Source organism: Saccopteryx bilineata, chromosome 1 (genome assembly GCF_036850765.1).
Source record: "Saccopteryx bilineata isolate mSacBil1 chromosome 1, mSacBil1_pri_phased_curated, whole genome shotgun sequence".
In the NCBI taxonomy this organism is placed as follows: domain Eukaryota; kingdom Metazoa; phylum Chordata; class Mammalia; order Chiroptera; family Emballonuridae; genus Saccopteryx; species Saccopteryx bilineata.
This window is the reverse complement of record NC_089490.1, coordinates 28,912,826-28,931,738: the sequence shown is the minus strand read 5'-3', so window position 1 is coordinate 28,931,738 and position 18,913 is coordinate 28,912,826. Positions and strand designations below refer to the sequence as shown.

The 18,913-nt window shown below is 40.4% G+C and overlaps 1 protein-coding gene across 6 annotated transcripts in view; it reads left to right on the top strand.

The window, feature by feature from the left end:
- Window positions 1-18,913, top strand: part of PKHD1 (PKHD1 ciliary IPT domain containing fibrocystin/polyductin) — a 495,803-nt gene that overhangs the window by 52,516 nt on the left and 424,374 nt on the right. For 5 of the 6 annotated variants that reach the window (XR_010728191.1, XM_066252523.1, XM_066252541.1 and 2 more), the window contains exons 24-29: window positions 1,587-1,771; window positions 2,678-2,800; window positions 5,284-5,389; window positions 6,178-6,453; window positions 15,139-15,269; window positions 17,764-17,899. Coding sequence is in view for 5 of the 6 variants with exons in the window: in XM_066252523.1 (XP_066108620.1) it covers window positions 1,587-1,771; window positions 2,678-2,800; window positions 5,284-5,389; window positions 6,178-6,453; window positions 15,139-15,269; window positions 17,764-17,899 (957 nt within the window). In the remaining variant the exon portion in view is untranslated. The remainder of the gene's footprint in view (window positions 1-1,586; window positions 1,772-2,677; window positions 2,801-5,283; window positions 5,390-6,177; window positions 6,454-15,138; window positions 15,270-17,763; window positions 17,900-18,913) is intronic. The other variant, XM_066252548.1, reaches the window with a different exon arrangement.

Genomic DNA, 18,913 nt, shown 5'->3' with positions numbered 1-18,913 from the left:
TCTCTAGAGTTTCCGGGGCCAAGACCCACGGTGGCTGTGGTTCTTCCACGGTGACAACACATGCTGTTGAGGATCATCGTGGTTATAACAAAGGCAGAAAGAACTTTCCAGATATGAATAGTTTCTAAGTCTTCAATAACGTACACAGTTCACAAAAGATAAGGATTAGAAATGATTACGGTGCGTTATTTAGTTGGTATCAACAAGGGGGAATCGGAAAGGAGGCTCAGGAGAACGCAAGAGTGGCTGTATAAACATTGGCGAAAGGTTCAAAGCCTTCCTCCCTCCCAGGCAGAAAGATGCTGGGCTTGCAAAGAACCTTCTTGAGTAGGAGGGATGGAGTTGCGTTTCTGCTCTAATAGGGCAACTTAGGGAAAGTTGAGGGTCCCTAGGCTATTGGAGTCTACTGTTATTGGAGTGTGATAAGGGGGTGAATGAACGCCAACAGTGTCCTGCCTCCGGGAAGTCCATCACTTGCTGTTTCCCTTATCACACTGAGACAGCTGCAGCCTCAGTGTAGAGACACAGGGCGGCCACCACCTCCTCCTGCCTGAGGATGCTCCTCTCACCGTTGCCTGCAGAACAGGGGGAAGCCAGCCTTAACCTGGCCTTTTGAAATGGTAATGGACCTCCAGTTATGTAAATGAGGAAGCAACCCTTTCCTTTTTAATTTTATTTTTAAAATGTATTATTTATTTATTTTAGAACAATGGTTTTGTTGTTGTTGTTTTTTAAAGATGAGAATGTTGTTCGCATCCTAGAACTAGAGTCGTATTTTATTAACACTTCAAGGCAGTGTGGGGGTTTAGGTGGAAGTCTCTTGACTCTGTAGAAGGCAACCTGGATTTTTAATCGAAACCTGTCTCACTTGGTTGGCAAGTTTCTGCATCTCTTTGGGTTTCATTTTGTTCATGTGTAAAGGAGGCATTAGGGTACTCAAATGACCCACCTCACAGGGCTGTTGGGAGTAGCTAATGAAATGGAAACTTTTGGTAAAGCATGAAACAGTTGGCTTAAGTACAGTGTTATTTCTCTGTGGGGGTGTGGAGCGGGGAAGCTGGTGGTTGGGCTTCAAGGAAATTCTAATAGAGAAACCGAAGGTAAATGGCAACATTCCTCAGCTGGGTTGGCTATGTTTTTACGGGTGTCAGCTGCTGTGTGCCTCCCTCCACGCCCTGTGAAAGGTGGCCAACTTTTCTCTCTTCACAGAGCCAGCTAAATTTTTTCCAGGGAAAACCCAACATTTAATTAGACTTTCAGGTATTACCAGGGTGTCTGCAGTTTATACATTGAGTTGACATTTCCCATAGATTTGTCTGCTGTGACTGGGCTCTCTGCTTGCTACGAGATGTGACACTTGATGAAAGGTGTCACAATATAAAAAGTGGGCATCGACTTCTCTCCGCCTTAGGAGAAAATGGTTTAATGGGGCTGGGGGTTCTCCTACAGTTACATTTTGAATGTGAGGGTCTTCTGCATATGGATTAGGTGTCTCGACATTTACTCTCTGTTATCTTCATGATGAGACCCTGTGAGGTGGAGTAATTAGTGTCTGGTATTTTCTGTATCAAAACCTTTCCCCACAGGTGTCCCTGTACACATTTCAGCTGGTCACCTTCAGGAGCTCTTACGGAACAATGCTGACGACTTTACATCCAAGTACCTCAATGTCAGTGACTTCACTGTGATGGAGGGCCTGAAGTCTTGCTACGAACATGTATGGACCCTTGCCTGGTCCACCCAGGTTGGGGATTTGCCCAATTTCATCAGGGTATGTATGGTGTTCATTTAGGTAGTATGGATTTTGTGCCCTGGAACAATATTGTAAAGAAGAAACATGTCAGAATGATATGAATGAAAACTGTCTTGAAGGATTAATATGGTTGGAATATTCAAATAAGGTGGTTCAATGATCTTTCTGGAAATTTTCGAACTGTATTTTGTATGTCATATCTCCGATAAAGCAATTTGAACTCAGTGTCTCCTTTCCTGACTCAGTGTAAGTTGAGGAGCTGTTGGTCAGTGTCCACCATACAATAGTTCTACATGTGTTATTGGACAATTTAAGCAGATGTGATTGACTAAGATTCCCAGGGAGGCAGATGGCACAGCAGAAGGAAGTCTAGAAAAGGATTTGCTGTCTTTGGGTAATGACAAAACCAGATGCTTTTGCATATTTGAAGTTTTAAAAATAATCTAATAATCATCTAGCATTTGGTTATTATAAAATGAAATCTAAGATGGAATTTGATCCCTGTTTTATGGTATTGTGGCTCATCTGGTTTTCAAACAAAGTACTTGGGTGGAGATGGAGGAAGGACAGGACTCATCTCATAGCCCTTTTTCCTTATGTTTTATTTTAATATTTTGGATTGCAAACATATAAAATAGAAAAGCACATAGAAACACAAAGTATCTGAAGACTTAGAAAACCAATTAATTTTTTATACCCTTTTAAGCAACACTACTTGCAAATAAATATTGCCCTAATCTACTGGGGCTTTCATTAGCCAATACTTTTGTCAGATTTCTAGTTTTCCATCCCCACCACTCCATTTTCACATTCTAGCTATCTGATTATCTTAAATAGAATGTGAAAAGACTCATTACCATCTATTTTAATCAAGATTAGACTGCTATTCCAGGACAGAATTCACCAGAAATGAAATTGTCATAGGTCTCTGATGAAAATCTAACTGGAGTGAACCCTGCTGCAATCACTCGTGTGGTATATGATGGTGGAGTTTTTCTGGCACCCATATTTGGAGACATGTTGGGTACTGCCAACCAGCACACTCAGGTGAGAGTGGGTGGGCCCCCCAAAATGCATGTACTAGTTTTAAGTCTCTCTCAGCCCCTCCTTGCCTAGTAATGTGGACCAACCCCAAGGAGCATCCATGACCCAGAGACAATTACAGCTGCCCTCTTTCTACTTGCACAGGATATGCAGAGGACTCTGTAAGTGTTCACACAATATCTTGTTATTATAATTATTGATGTTATCGTTATGGTATAAAAAAATAGAGAACCTCTGTGATGACATATGATTTAGACTTCCACAGAGTGGTATTGAAAAGTATATGAGCAAAGTCAACTCCTTTTTTCTTCAAATTGTCTTTTTCTCCTTCCTACCTGTTCACAATCCTGTTATGTTATCTTCTAATCTGAGAAAAATTTAATATACAAAACTATAAGGAATAATATAACAACATCAGGGTACCTACACTGAGGGTTAGTAATCATCAACATGTCGATACACTTCATCTTTTTTGTCTTTATAAATAAAGTAAAACATGGAAAGAATCTAAGTGTTCTTTATCAACTGTGCTTCATGCCATCACAATACCCCTTTCTTCTATAAACAAACAGTATCATAAACATAGAGTGTAAAGCCAGGAGCTATGGCTACCATCACAGCAGCCTGGCCCATGCAGGTTCGCATTGGATTCGGACAGTCGGTAAAAAAACAATGGAGCCAAAAACTGGTGGGCCATTAGCTTTAATCCTAGCTTGCACCTGGCGGGCAAGTAAAAACACACACTGGGCTCCAAAACCCACTCACATTCAGTGCTCACAAAGCTACTAACTTATCCGAGTTTCCTAGAATCAAAGGTTTCTAGCTCACCAGACTTATTCACCTCTGTTCCCCATCTCCTTCCTTCTCTCTGCACAAACTCTGCACTAACTGGCTTCTCATTCAACACTCCGCCATCTTGGCTGCTTTCCCTAGACTCCTCCACGTGGCCTTACTTTGCTGACTTCTCTGCTCTCTCCTTTCTAATGCTAATCTCAGGAACTAAGAGAGCAAGCTCCCGTTCTGCCCCCATTTTATAGTGTAGTAATCAAACCTTTTAATCCAATATACGAAATAGGGAAGTCTCTAACACAAAGTCACTTATCAGAGACATGATGGGATTGTACCACCCCACATCAAAACGGGTGGGAAAGGCTTAATCCCAAAACCAAGCCTCAAGCTACAAGGATCCTGCCTGCCCACAGCCCGCCCCCAACAGACATTAATATCACCTGGGTGACGGCCTCCATGTGGGCAGCGCCATCTTTAACAAAGTGAGCATAATATATTTTATCTGCCCAACATAGAGTGTGTACTTTTAATCCATATTTCATATGTCGAGTCCAGTGAGCATACCTTTTTCACCTTCCTCATCTCCGAGTATTGCAGAGTTCTATTAGATTAACATTAGTTTCAGAAAGAGTGAAAGACACGTACAAATTGATTCTTGAACAATGCAGGGCTTAAGGGCACTGACCTTCTCACAGCAAAAAATCTGTCTATAACATTTGACTGCCCCAGATCTTAACTACTAGTAGCCTACTGTTGACTAGAAGCCTTCCTGATGACATAAACAGTGAATTAACACATATTTTACATGTTATGTTTATTATACACTATATATAATAAAGTAAGTTAGAGAAAAATATTATTTAAAATTTTTATTTACTGATTGATTTTCTAGAGAGAGAGGAAGGGAGAGCGAGAGCTAGAGAGAGAGAGAGAGAGAGAGAGACAAAGAATCATCAATCTATTGTTCCACTTATTTATACATTTAGTGGTTGAATCTTGCATGTACCCTGATCAGGGATTGAACCCTCAACCTTGGCATCTTGGGATGAGGCTCTAACCCACTCAGCTACCCAGCCATAGCCAAGAAAGTATTAATAAAATCATAAGGAAGAGAATATACATTTAAAGAATTCATAAAAATTAATCTGTGTATAAGTAGACCTGTGTAGTTCAAACCTATGTTGTTCAAGGGTCAGCTACAGTCTTTTCTTAAGAGCTTACCATTCTAGGACAAAAAAGACTTCAAATTAAGTGTTCAAATACTCTAATGTTCAGTTATATATCCATGTAAAGGTGGAAGGAAGGTGCATACTTCATTGGCATTTACCAGCAAACAAAGGGCTTTTTCACAGGAAATACCTACCCAGTTGAAAAAAAAAACAGAGTGATAAAAGGTCCTTGTACAGTTTGTATTTTATTAAATTTAGTTTTATATGACAGAGAGGACATTTACTCAAGATTTAGCACATTTAATTGTAGAAATGTGAAGTTTTAGCATGCCTACCATCAATTTTAAAAAGTCTGGCAGATTTTGAGCCATTCATTACAATTTAGGGTTTATTCCTGGGAAATGGAAGAAAGAAAATAAATGAATCATTAACACACTTTAATTTGGACAAATTTCACAAGTACCTTAGGAATACCGTTGAGTACATAAAATGCATACATTTGGATTTAATTCTTCTGCCTTTTTTCAGGTGGTTGTGAGAGTGAATGACATACCAGCTAACTGCTCAGGCTCCTGTTCTTTCCAGTATCTTGAAGGGTCAACTCCCCGGGTTCACTCTGTGTGGTATTCCCTTGGTATGATTTTTTTTACTTGGCATTGAGATGGTCATGCACTTTGTTTTTTATATGTTTTAATTGATTTGAGAGAGAAGAGGGAGGAGAGAGAGAGTGAGAAGCATAACTCATACTTGGTTCGCTTTAGTTGTTCATCTGTTGCTTTTCATACATGCCTTGATGTAGGAGGAGGGGCTCAAATGAGCCAGTGACCTCTTGCTCAAGCCAGGGACCTTGGGCTAAAGCCAGCAACCTTTGGGATCAAGCCAGCAACCTTGGGGTTTTGAACTGGAGACCTCCACATTCCAGGTTGATGTTCTATCCATTGTGCCACCACTGGCAGGCAAGATGTTCATGAACTTTTTAGACTCAGAGGGATTTGTTAGAAGCCATGTACCTGGTGATGGGTGGGTAGAAGGTGCCTCAGTATATGGAGTGGATGTTTAGTGATGTGGCAGAAAAGTGTCATTTTTGGTCAATGTAACTGATTATGGTCATGATTAGAAATGGAGACAAGTAGAATTTTGATGACTTAAAATATTTTATTTCCTTAGTCCTTGTTTTGAAATATTCTTTACTTTGTTCCCCCCCCCCATTTTTATTGACTACTTATCTCTTATTCCTAGTTTGAGAAATTAAGGTGGGGGTTGTAGGACACAATGACAAGTGCCCGTGTTCAACATTTGTCAGCACTCAACTCCCTGCATTCTGTGAGGGGAGGTGAGAGGAAAGAAACATTTGATGTTAGAATTGTCTTAAATGGAGCGATACCACTGGTTTTGTTTGTTTCATTTCTTTTCTCCTTTAAGATGGTGACATGGACTTACTGGTTTATATCACTGGAACTAGTTTCTCGGGTGACTCCCAGGCTTTGCAGATTACAGTGAATAAAACAAGTTGCAAAGTTATTTTCTCAAACCAAACGAATGTGGCCTGTCGGACAAACCTGCTACCAGTTGGAGTGCATCGGATCTCAATGTTGGTGAGACCCTCTGGTCGGGCCATCAATGCCAGCGGAGAAAGCCTCTTCCTGATCGTGGAACCTAGACTGGAAGTCGTGGAGCCTTCAAGAGCTGCAGAGATTGGTAATATGGGGCGGACCCCACATTGCACATGGCATCTGAACCTCTGAAGGGAGCGTTTTTGCTGATATTGCAGGAATCTAGTCCTGCTGTGCAATAAATTCTGTATCCATTGTGATTCATAGCTTTTTGTTTTCTGCCACCAGTATTTCTTCTAATGGAGCAACAGATATTTGAGCCCTTCAATGAACTCACTTGCTACATGGTTTGGCTGATGGTATTAGGTAGAACTGGGTGAGGCATTGCGTCACTGGGACAATTTGGTTTAGTGGAAACAACACTAGATTGGGTGTTAGGACATATGTGCATGGGTTTTCATGATGCCAAAGTCAGATATGTGACCTTAGAAATGTCAATTACTTTTAGGGGACTTACTCTCCCAATAATGATGATGACAGGCATTGTGCCACTTATTGAGTATCTCGTCTAAGTAATCACAGACCGTATGTGCTTATAGCTGCCTGAAAGATGGAGTTATTAGCCACATTTTTTTCATATGAGATAATGGTGGTTTGGAGAAACCACCTTGTCTCAGGCTTTCCAATGGAAGAAGGTGGACTTAAGATGCCAACTGGGATTGTCAGATGCCAAGGCTTCAGCTTGCCATGCTGTCTTAGCTATACAGAATGCCTAATGATGCTTAACCTACAGGCCTCCTCATTTTGTATGAAATTCAAATGAGTCAACAGGTGGGAAAGCCCTTTGTAAAGGAAAAGTATATGTGACAGGGCTTGCCCACTAGAAGCCTTGCACTCATTGGGTGTTCACAAATGTTTGTGAACTGGTAGACACTTGGCTAGCATGCAAAGCCAACTGCCATTTGATTAGTGGGTATGCAGAGGGCAGTGGGTGTGGTCAATGGCAGCCCCATGGATGGGATCTTAGAGCCGTGGAAACCAAGGACCTCTCTGTGCTTTCTGGAGGACATGACCAATTAAAAACCCTCCAACCAACTTGCAAGAATCTTAGGAATACTCACGCTTATATATATGTTAATTATGATTTTTGGAACATAAAACTCTTTCCTTAATGCCTTGGATATTTGTCATTGCTTATTCCCTCGAACAAATACCTGTGGCTTAGAACATTTTTTGAAGCAGTGTTTCCTGGCCACAAATGCATTATTCAAAAGAACATCTTGTTTCTGATTTGACTTTGCCTAGAAGAGTGAATTATGAGGCCAATCCTACCTTATCTCTGCACATAAAATAGAGCAAGCTTTCTTTTATTTCTCAGTGATTTAAGGAAAGAGCCAGATGATACATTCTCACCATGAAAGATCATAGTCTATATTAACCCAATAATTATTAGTTTGAGTATAGGACATATGATAGTCTTCCCAGGAGATTTATAAGGGGCTTTGATCATATAAAGTTACCTTTGGGGACCAGGCTACACAAATCTTTAACTCCCCCCATATACTGCAGACACCTCAGTGGCAGACAGGTGACTCCGTCATCTTTGTTTCCTCCAGATAGCCTTGCACAGACAGGGTGGCCAACTATCCTGGTTTTCCTGGGACTGAGTGGTTGCTCAACGTGAAAGACTTTCAATCTTAAAACTGGGTCATGGGCCTGAGCAGTGGTGGTGCAGTGGATGGAGCATTGACCTGGGACACTGAGGTTCCAGGTTTGAACCACCAAGGTCACAGGCTTGAGCACGGGTCACTGATTTGAGGGTGGGATCATGGTTGCTGACTTGAGCCCAAATGTCGCTGGCTTGAGCCCAAGGTCGCTGGCTTGACCAAGAGGTAACTGGCTCAGCTGAAGCCCCCCAGCCAAGGCATGTCTGAGAAGCAATCAATGAACAGCTAAAAAGTGCTGCAACTATGAGTTGATGCTTCTCATCTCTCTCCCTTCCTGTCTATCTCTCGCTAAAAACAAACAAACAAAAAACCAACCATACTTCCAACCAACCAACCAACCAAACAAACAGAAAACTGGATCATGGAACTTTTCATGTTAAAATTCAGAAAGGTCCAGCAAATGAATAAGTGGGTCCCTCATTCTATCCCCTAATCAAGGCATGCTGTTCCGACAATATGTAGTGAAATAACTTGTCTGGGATATTGTACATACTCTCTTTATACTGTAGCAAAAGATGGAAAACTCAGATGTTTTCCATCTGAGTTGGATAGGTACAAATTAACTTTTAGTAAAAACTAAGGGAAAGCGAGGGAGAGAAGGAGAGGCTCTAGTTACTACTATCCTTATAGTGGATTTAAGCATTCCCTCCACTCTGCCCCCTACGCAGTATCAACTGGCCTCACTCATTCACTCACTCACTCACTCACTTACTCACTTGATCACTCACTCACTTGTCCACTCACTTGCTCACTCAACACTGATGGAGCCGCCCTGTGTAAAGCCCCATGCTACCTGCTGAAGACCTTGCCACTCAAAGTGTGGTTCTGGACTTGTAGTATCTGCATTACTTGGGAGTTTGCTAGAAATGCAGTCTCAGGGTCCATACCAGACCTCCTAATCAATCTGCAGTTTAACAGGATCTTCAGGCAATTTCTATGAATAGTGCAGGTAAGCAATGTTGTATTAGATAGAGGGTTTGCTGAGGCCTACCAGCAAAGAATTTACTGAATAATCTAGTATGTAATAAATACATATAATAATGTGATAAATAATACTCTAAGCCACCACTTCCTCATATGCAGAAGCATACCAACAGGGTTTATTTAAAAAAATTATTTTTCTTTTTTAAGTGAGAAGAGGGAAGATAGACTCCTTCATGTGCTCCAACTGGTATCCACCTGGCAAACCTCGTCTGGGGCTGATTCTCTGTCCATCTGGGGCTGTGCTTGCAACTTAGCTATTTTTAGCACCTGAGGCAGAGGCTCCAGGGAGCCATCCTCAGTGCCTGGGGGGCCAGGGGGCCCTTGCACTGGAACCAATCCAGCCATGGCTGTGGAAGGGTAAGAGAAGGGGGGGGGAGAGCAGATGGTCATTTCTCCTGTGTGCCCTGACTAGGAATCAAACCTAGGACATCCACACACTGGGCTGATGCCCCACCACTGAGCAAACCAGCCATGGCTTCAACCAGGTTTTACGGGGAACTCTTGGTGATGGCGCACATACTTCCTTGGCTCATTTCTTGCTGAGATAGAGTTGCCTTTTCTTTAGTTATGAAATTTTGTCAGGCACTTCAACTTTCAAATGGAAATGGCAAAGTAGGGCCACCGCTACAACTTTAAATTATTAACATCAAAAATAACAACAACAACAATTTATTTAGCGCTTATTACATGCCAGGGGCTATTCATTCTGGGGGTACAGTAAATGAAAACAAAGATTTCGCTCTCATGGAGGTGATGGTTAATTGTGGTAGAGAAAAGTCAAGCAGGACAAGTCTGTCAGAGGGGGTGGTGGTTGTGCTAGGAAGGCCACTGGCATTGGAGGATTAATGTAGGTGGCATCGGAGAAGGAAGACATGGGTGAGGTGAAGGATGGGGGGTGGCGGTTGTGCTAGGAAGGCCACTGGCATTGGAGGATTAATGTAGGTGGCACCGGAGAATGAAGACATGGGTGGGGTGAAGGAATGCATCCTGGGGAAGTCTTGGGGGAGGGAGTTCAAGCCAGAGGAGACACCAAATGATAAAATCTTAAGTCAGAATGAGCTTGGCTTGTTCCAAGAATATCAGGGAGGCCACAAAGGGCCATTTGTATATCTTCTTTGGAGAAATGCCCATCCAAATCCTTTGCCCATTTAAAAAGTTGGGTTATTTGTCCTTTTATTGTTGAGGTATAAGAAGTCTCTATATAATCTGGATGAGTCTCTTGTGAAATATATGATTTACAAATATTTTTCCTTACCTATGGATTGTCCTTTTATTTTCTAGTAGTCTTGAAGGCACAAGAGTTTTAAATGTTGATCAAGTCCAGTGTATGTTTTATTGTTGTTGTTGCTTATACTTTGGTATCATATCTATGAAGCAATTGCCTAATCCAATGTCTCTAAGATTTGTGCATGTGGTATGTTTTTTTTTCCTAAGAGTTTTGTTTGCAGTTTTAGCTCTTAAATTTAGGTATCTGACTCATTTTCAGTTAACTTTTGCATATAGTATAAGGTAGGGGTCTGTACTATGTGGTTTTCTAGGACTGCTTATTCAGGTACCATAAACTGGATGGCTTAACAACAGAAATTTATTGTCCTCCAGTTCCAGAGCCTAGAAGTTAAAGATCGAGGTGTCAGAAGAGTTGACTCGGAATCAACCCGTGGGGGAGAATCTGTTCCATGCCTCTACCCTAGCTTCTGGTTTTTCCCTGGCCATCTTTGGCATTCCTTGGCTATGGAAACATCCCCTGACATTTCATCTTATATGGTGTTCTGGCTGTGACCTTTCTATGCTAAAATGTTCTCTTTTAATAAGATATGATGTGAATTAGGGGCCCACTCTACTCCGGTATGACTTTATCTTATATTAACTAATTATATTTGTGATGAACCGACTCCCAACCAAGGCTACATTCTGAGGTACTAGCAAGTAAGACTTCAACATTTGAATTTTTAGAGGGACACAATTGAATCCAAAACAGGATCTAACTTCATTCATTTGTATGTGGATCTGCAATTGTTCCATTTTGCATATGTGTATAACTTCTTATAACTGGAATTTCTAGGTTAAGAGATGGTATACATCTGACATTTTGAAAATACCAAAATAGTCTCTTTAGAGGTTGTATAATTTATTTTCTATGCAGCAGTGTATATGAGTATCTACAGTGTGTCTGTAAAGTCATGGTGCACTTTTGATCAGTCACAGGAAAGCAACAAAAGACGATAGAAATGTAAAATCTGCACCAAATAAAAGGTAAACTCTCCCAGTTTCATCCCTATTCAGTGCAGTTCGATGTAGGCTCATGCACAGATTTTTTAGGGCTCCTTAGGTAGCTATCCCTTATAGCCTCTACAGACTCGTCACTGACTGATGGCCTACCAGAACGGGGTTTCTCCACCAAACTGCCGGTTTCCTTCAAGTAATGTTATTCCTATGTGGTGGTGCTTCATTATAAACGCGCCGGTATTCATGTTGCACTTTGGTCACGGATTCGAATTTAGCGAGCCACAGAACACACTGAACTTTCCTCTGTACCATCCACATCTCGACTGGCATGGCCATGGGCTACTCTGCTTTATACACGGTGTTATGTTATCATCTGCGCATGCGCACATGCTGCCACATCATCCTACAGAAACTGGGAGGGTTTTCCTTTTATTTTGGTGCAGATTTCACATTTCTATTGTCTTTTATTGCTTTCCTGTGATCAGTCAAAAGTGCACCATGACTTTACGGACACACTGTATTATCACATCTTACTAACACAGTGTGTTACCAAACTTTTTGATATTTGCCAGTCTTGTTTTTGTTTTTTTTTTTTTTTGTTTTTTTTTTTTTTTTTTTTTTTTTTTCCATTTTTCTGAAGCTGGAAACAGGGAGAGACAGTCAGACAGACTCCCGCATGCGCCCGACCGGGATCCACCCGGCACGCCCACCAGGGGCGACGCTCTGCCCACCAGGGGGCGATGCTCTGCCCATCCTGGGCGTCGCCATGTTGCGACCAGAGCCACTCTAGCGCCTGAGGCAGAGGCCACAGAGCCATCCCCAGCGCCCGGGCCATCTTTGCTCCAATGGAGCCTTGGCTGCGGGAGGGGACGAGAGAGACAGAGAGGAAAGCGCGGCGGAGGGGTGGAGAAGCAAATGGGCGCTTCTCCTGTGTGCCCTGGCCGGGAATCGAACCCGGGTCCTCCGCACGCTAGGCCGACGCTCTACCGCTGAGCCAACCGGCCAGGGCGCCAGTCTTATAGAAGAAAAATAATATTTGTTTTTTCTTACACTGTATTTTTACTTAGCATTTATTTATATGAGAGAAATTGAATACCTTTTCATATCTCTAAGAAACATTTTATTTTTTCTCAGTAAACTATTTCGGGTCCTCAGCTTACTCTTTTTTTCCAATTGGGTTATTGTCCTTTTTTGTTGATTTTAAAGAGCTTTTATATATTAAGGATATTAGAACTTTATGTTTTATTCTTTGTCTCTTTGTTTACTATTTTTGTAATTCATAAATATTTTAATTTTTTTGTGACAGAGACAGACAGAGAGAGGAACAGATAGGGACAGACAGGGAGGAAGAGAGGAAAAGCATCAATTCTTTACTGCAGCACCTTAGCTGTTCATTGATTGCTTTCTCATATGTGCCTTGACTTGGGGGGCTACAGCAGAGTGAGTGATCCCTTGTTCAAGCCAGCAACCCTGGGCTTTAAGCCAGCAACCTTTGGGCTCCAGCCAGTGACCATGGGGTCATGTCTATGATCCCATGCTCAAGCCAGTGACCCTGCACTCAAGCTGGTGATCCCGCACTCAAGCAAGCAAACTTGGGGTTTTGAACCTGGGTCCTCTGCGTCCCAGTCTGATGCTCTATCCACTGCGCCACCGCTTCGTCAGGCATGTTTTAATTTTATATGCAGTATATGTATCAACTTTTTATGGCTTCTAGGTTTATAAAATACTTAGGGTGGGCTTTTCTTCTCTAAAGTTATATAAAAATGAAAATTCTGCCATTTTTCTTCTACTTTTTAAATGTTTTATTTTAAAATATTTTATCAATTTGGGTTATTTGGGGAGAGATGTGAGGTAGGAATTCAGATTTAATTTTTTTCAATACTGTTCACTTTTTTCATTTATTAAATAAAAAACCCATGTATTTTCACTCACATAAGATTCCATATTTATGGTTGCTATAGTCCTATATTTCTCTGGGTTTATTTCTGAACTTTACTCTGTTCCTTTGATCTGTCTGGCTATTCATGCTTTATTATTGCATTTTAATTATTATTTTTTATTAAGATATTTTAACATGTGGCAGAAGACTTGTTTACTCTTATTTTTGAAACTTGTATTCTGGCTATTGTTTATTTTCCATTGAATTTTAAAATCAGCTTGTCCAATTTAAATAGAAAATCCTGATTATATTTTTATTGGGATTGCATTGATGCTTTGGTTTAATTCAGAAAGATATGCAACCATTCTGACATCTACTCTTTCTACCCATTTATATTAGTTTTTTAATTTAAGTTTTAATCTCTCTGTTATGTTCCTCAGTAGCATTTCAATGTTTTCTTCCAATTTCTTATCTTGAGTTTTTCTTGTCAAGGCTGTTTTCAGATGTTGTATCTTTTTTTTTTTTTTTTTGTATTTTTCTGAAGCTGGAAATGGGGAGAGACAGTCAGACAGACTCCCGCATGCACCCGGCCGGGATCCACCCGGCACGCCCACCAGGGGGCGATGTCTGCCCACCAGGGGCGATGCTCTGCCCATCCGGGGTGTTGCTCTGTTGCGACCAGAGCCACTCCAGCACCTGGGGCAGAGGCCAAGGAGCCATCCCCAGCGCCCGGGGGCCATCTTTGCTCCAGTGGAGCCTCGCTGCGGGAGGGGAAGAGAGAGACAGAGAGGAAGGAGAGGGGGAGGGGTGGAGAAGCAGATGGGTGCTTCTCCTGTGTGCCCTGGCTGGGAATCGAACCCGGGAGTCCTGCACACCAGGCCGATGCTCTACCACTGAGCCAACCGGCCAGGGCAGATGTTGTATCTTTTATGTTGCTATTTTAAATGATTATTTCTTCTACTTTATTCTCTCTAAATTTGAATCTATTGTAGTCTTGCCCTAACTCTTCAGTTTGTGAATTTAATGTCAGGTGTTATTTCTCACAGTCACATTCTCCTGGAAGGTTTTCATCAGGTTGTGTAAGCTTCCCTCCCTCACCCTGGCATGCTTCGAGACTTCCCTCCCTCACCCTGGCATGCTTCGAGAACCTTGCCCCTGCACCCACTTCCCGCTCTCAAGGGGGTGCATGTCTCTGCTTGGTGGCCCCACTGCCACTCTTGTATCCCATTCTAGGGAGATGGCAGGCCAGCTTCACTGCCCTCATCAGTAATAAGGAGATTTCTGCTTATCGGTTAGGTTAAGGGCTGCTCCTTCAGATGGGAGAGTGTGTCCTGATATTGGCATGACTGATGCCATGCCTCTTCTCATTCACGTCTACAGTGAGGGGGTGGGGTTCTGTGGTCGCTCTTCAGAGATCAGCAGAGAAATCCTGATGGCAGTGGGCTGTGACGTCGGTCACTTCTACACCATCATGGAGACTAGAACCAAGGACGTGTGGTATCAAATCATAAAAGCTGGAGGGGCTAAAGCTGGTTTCAAAGGTGAGGGACGTGAGAACCAGTGACCTCAGGGACAATACCACAAACAAGCTGCTTTAAGTGGCACGGTGACCTGTGGCCCCGACTCTGGGCCCACTGCTTTTTCCATCATCATGCTCCCTTCTATGTGATATTTCTGGAAAAAAGTAAGTTTTATAGGATTGGCAGGGATAATATTTAAAAATCTAGGGCAGGAAAGGCTTTTCAGGGACCATCTACTTTCCTTTTGTGATTTGTGGCAGTATTGTGTCTTTCTGTTTAACTCCAGGGAACATCACTGCTCCTCTGCCCTGTAACCACCATTTCTACTCTCTCTATAGTAGTTTATGTATTAACTTCACTCTTTTTCTGCAGTGCAAGCGAGCCTTGCATTTTGACTAAGGAGCTTCATATTTTGATTTGATTTTATCTCTCTTGTGGATAATTAGTTTTTGTCTGCCTGTATACCCCACCTGAAAGTGCTGTTTTTGATACAGGGGGGCTCTGGGCCACCATCCGAGGCTCTGGTTTAGAAGATGTTAGCCTGGTGTTATTTGGATCTCAGCCTTGTGCCATCAATGTCACTAACAGCAATTCTCGAAGAATTCAATGCCAGGTTCCACCCAGAGTAAGTGTAATCTCTGGCAACTCCTTCTCTCTGTGTGGGTGACCATTAATGTGCAGTGTAAGGTTGTCAGTGAGTCATTTCTTCGAACTAAATTAGTTGACATGACCTTTTCATCACGAGAAAATGCCAATATTGTCTATATTGCCTGTTCTGCTATGAAGTGGGAAGCTGACTCCCCCAATGGGGCTTCTAATTAACATCACTTATTTTCTTTAAAAGCAGACAAAAAAAAAGAAGTCCAAGTCCACGTGCTCAATGAGTATTAGTGCCACATAAGAAATAAGTTTACTTAGTGAACATTCTGAGTGTTGGTTTGTAAAACTTACATATCTTGTAATCTCACTTCTATCATAAGCAAACAAATAACTTAGTTTCTCCAGCAATTTTGTTTTCTGGGATGGATGTGAATAGTGGAACTTAGACAATTCTAGAATATTCTGTTCTTATAAAATATCTTCTTAGTTATTTCCCACTGTTTCCCTTTTCCCTTAAAAAGAATTCCCTTAGCTATCTTTTCTTTTCTTTTGTTAATACTCTCTCCATAGACTATTAATAGATTTGATTCCAGATCCTTCCCTGGTGCTGTTAGTGAGAGTTACGCTCAAAATTCAGTCAGGCTGAATTTTCCATTCAGAGTTGGCTTCAATGTCACTGACATTTCTAGCACATCCATGACTGCAAAAGCTGGTTGTTTACTGAGCAAATAAAAGACAGGGGTCAGACTAATCTTTGATCTCTGGTTCCACATTGTTATCTTATCTAGTTACTCAAATATTATGAAATGTGAGCTTTTATATATAAACTGCATGTAATTCCCATATATGGTTGTATTGTAATTTGTTTAAATATTCCCTATTAGTGGACATTAAGATAATCCCCAAAATTTCCTATTTTAAACAAAAGAGCTTTTATCATTCCAATAACTATGTTTTCTCAGGATATGTAGTATTCAGTTTGCCTGAAATTCCTTTTTAATTTATACTTTTACTATCACTGTACAAGTATCTGGTTTCTGTTTTTTTGGCTAACACTGGGTATTATCACTTTAATATATATTTACATTCTAATGGGTAAATTTTGTACTGTTTGGGTTTTGTTTACTAAAGAGAATAACACTAAAAAGACCCCCAAATTTTAAATTTTGATCAAAGTAATACATGGAAAATTTAAAAGTAGAACGGTCATGCTCTCCTACCACCCCCCATTCTTCAAGTCCCCCTTTCTGAGACAATCACTTTTAATTCTTTGAATATAGTTCTAATACTATGACTTTTTAAATTAATAAACCATGCTTACATCATTATAACTATTTAAATGAGGCTGGCAGAATCAGGGGACATACATTTTTTTTCTATTACAGTTAATTTTTATCTTAGAGCCTTTTTAAAACATGACTTCCTCAAAATTAAGACTCATGGACAAGAAATAGGAGTGCAGTGGTTACTAGGGGGAGGGGGAAGAGGGAAGAAGGAGGGGGAGGGACAAAAAAAGAAAAAAAAACATGACTTCTTTATAATAAAAATACTCTAAGAAAAAAAATCCATCATATTAGTTACTCTTTTCTCTTGAATCTCTCTTTTCCTGCTTCAATCAAACTTGATGTTGTTTAGGTTTATTCTACAAGTTTTATCTTAGTACTTTTCTTAATTGCTCTCCTGTGTAGTCATTTCTTGAAGTACCTATCTTTCTCTTTTTCAGTTATTGTTTATTCTGTGAAGTTATAGCTTTAAGAAACAGCCTAAGAAAGAATATGTTAGAGGGAAGTTTTCTGAGTACTTACATATCTGAAACTATTCTCACACTTGATGGATAATTTAGCTAGGTATGGATATTTATTTGAAATCACTATTTTCTTGCAGAATGAATTAGTATGTTAATTAAAAATAATTTAACTTTTTTATTTATTAATTTTAGAGAGAGAGGAAGGAGAGAGAAAGACAGTGCAAGAGAAACATCAATTTGTTGTTCCACTTATTTATGAATTCATTGGGTGATTCTTGTATGTGCCCTGCCTGGGGGTTGAACTTGTAACTGTAGTATATTGGAAGGGCACTCTACCCAACTGAGCTACCTGGCCAGGGCAGAAAAGAATTCTTATTTACCCTTTAATCAGTTGGATGCTGTACTTGCCTATTATAAGCATTTGTCACTCTGTGTGTGTGTGTGTGTGTGTGTGTGTGGCTTGAAAGTAGCAAATATACTCTTTAAAAATAATCTTCATGAGGCCCTGGCTAGGTGGCTAAGTGGATAAGGCATCAACCTGGTGCAACAGAGGTCATGGGTTTGACCCCCAGTCAGGGAACATATGAGAAGAAACTAATAAGCACACAACTAAGGGAAACAATGAGTTGATGCTTCTCCCTCTCTCTAACATCAATGTAAAAATTTTTAAAAAATCAATCTTCATAAAATTAATCTTTTAGGCTAACTCTCTATGAACTTCTCTCAAGTCAGTCATATTTACTGAGGTTGATTTTAAAAATTGATTTTACAGGGAAAAGATGGACCCACTGTGAACGTGACTGTGATCAGTGGGGACCATTCTGCTGTTCTTTCCATGGCATTTGCATATGTCTCCTCTTTAAATCCAGTGATCTTGTCTCTGAGCAGAAACAGAAGTAACATAGCAGGTAAAAATATGATATGGAAGAATCATTTTGTTTTTAAACTGTTGATCGTATAAAAAGGAAAACAATATCTTACACATTTTATTGAGCTTTATTTAGTATTATATTTCAAATGGAAGTTATTTTTCTGAAAAGTAGGGGACTGGTATTCTTATATTAGCCATCCTTGTATAAATCTTGTGTCTATTTTCACTCTGTAAAATTGGGACTATTTCTAGCATGAAAATGATATGGGCATTTAAAGGTAACATTTCAACAAATATTTATTGAGCACCTACTGTGTGTCAATAGCAGAGACATATAATAGAATTAAATTCTTGTAACTAATTTACACAGTTATTAGCTTCAGTTGAAAGACAAGGAAACTAAGAAATAGAAAGAATAAGTAACTTGTCTAAGATGTGACCTTTAATAAGTAACAGAGCTAGTTGCCCATTCCAAGCAGTTAGCCACTTGTATAATTTACTATAAAATACTGTTTTTGGCATCATATTCTATTATAGCAATTATTTGACATGATTAGAGAATAGGGTGTTCTGATTAACCAAGAATTCTTCTTGTTCCTTGAGACATATTATATATAATAAGAATGAATTCTTTAGTACACAACTACATGAAACAGTTTAACCTTTCTTTGATAATTCAGATGATATGACAGGATGAAAATATAATGATTTATAACCATGTCAGTCCATATAGATTTGAAAAAATACCAGGTAACACATCTTTCTGATTAATTGAATGCTGGATAACAGAGGGTTTATTACAGCCATATCTAAGTGTTTATGATAAGAGACCATCAAATTCCCCCCCCACACACACACACACAAAGAAGTCTGGAATCAGTTTTTCTGGTACTATTTTTATTTTCAATTCCTCCAGAGTACATAAATAAAGGGAAGTGTCCTTTAGCTTCTCAATATTATTTATCTCAGATAGCGCGAAAAGAAGTTGCCTTAGGCACCAAAGTGCGTAAAATTCCTTAGTGGTATAGATTCTTCCCAACAAAGTAGAAGA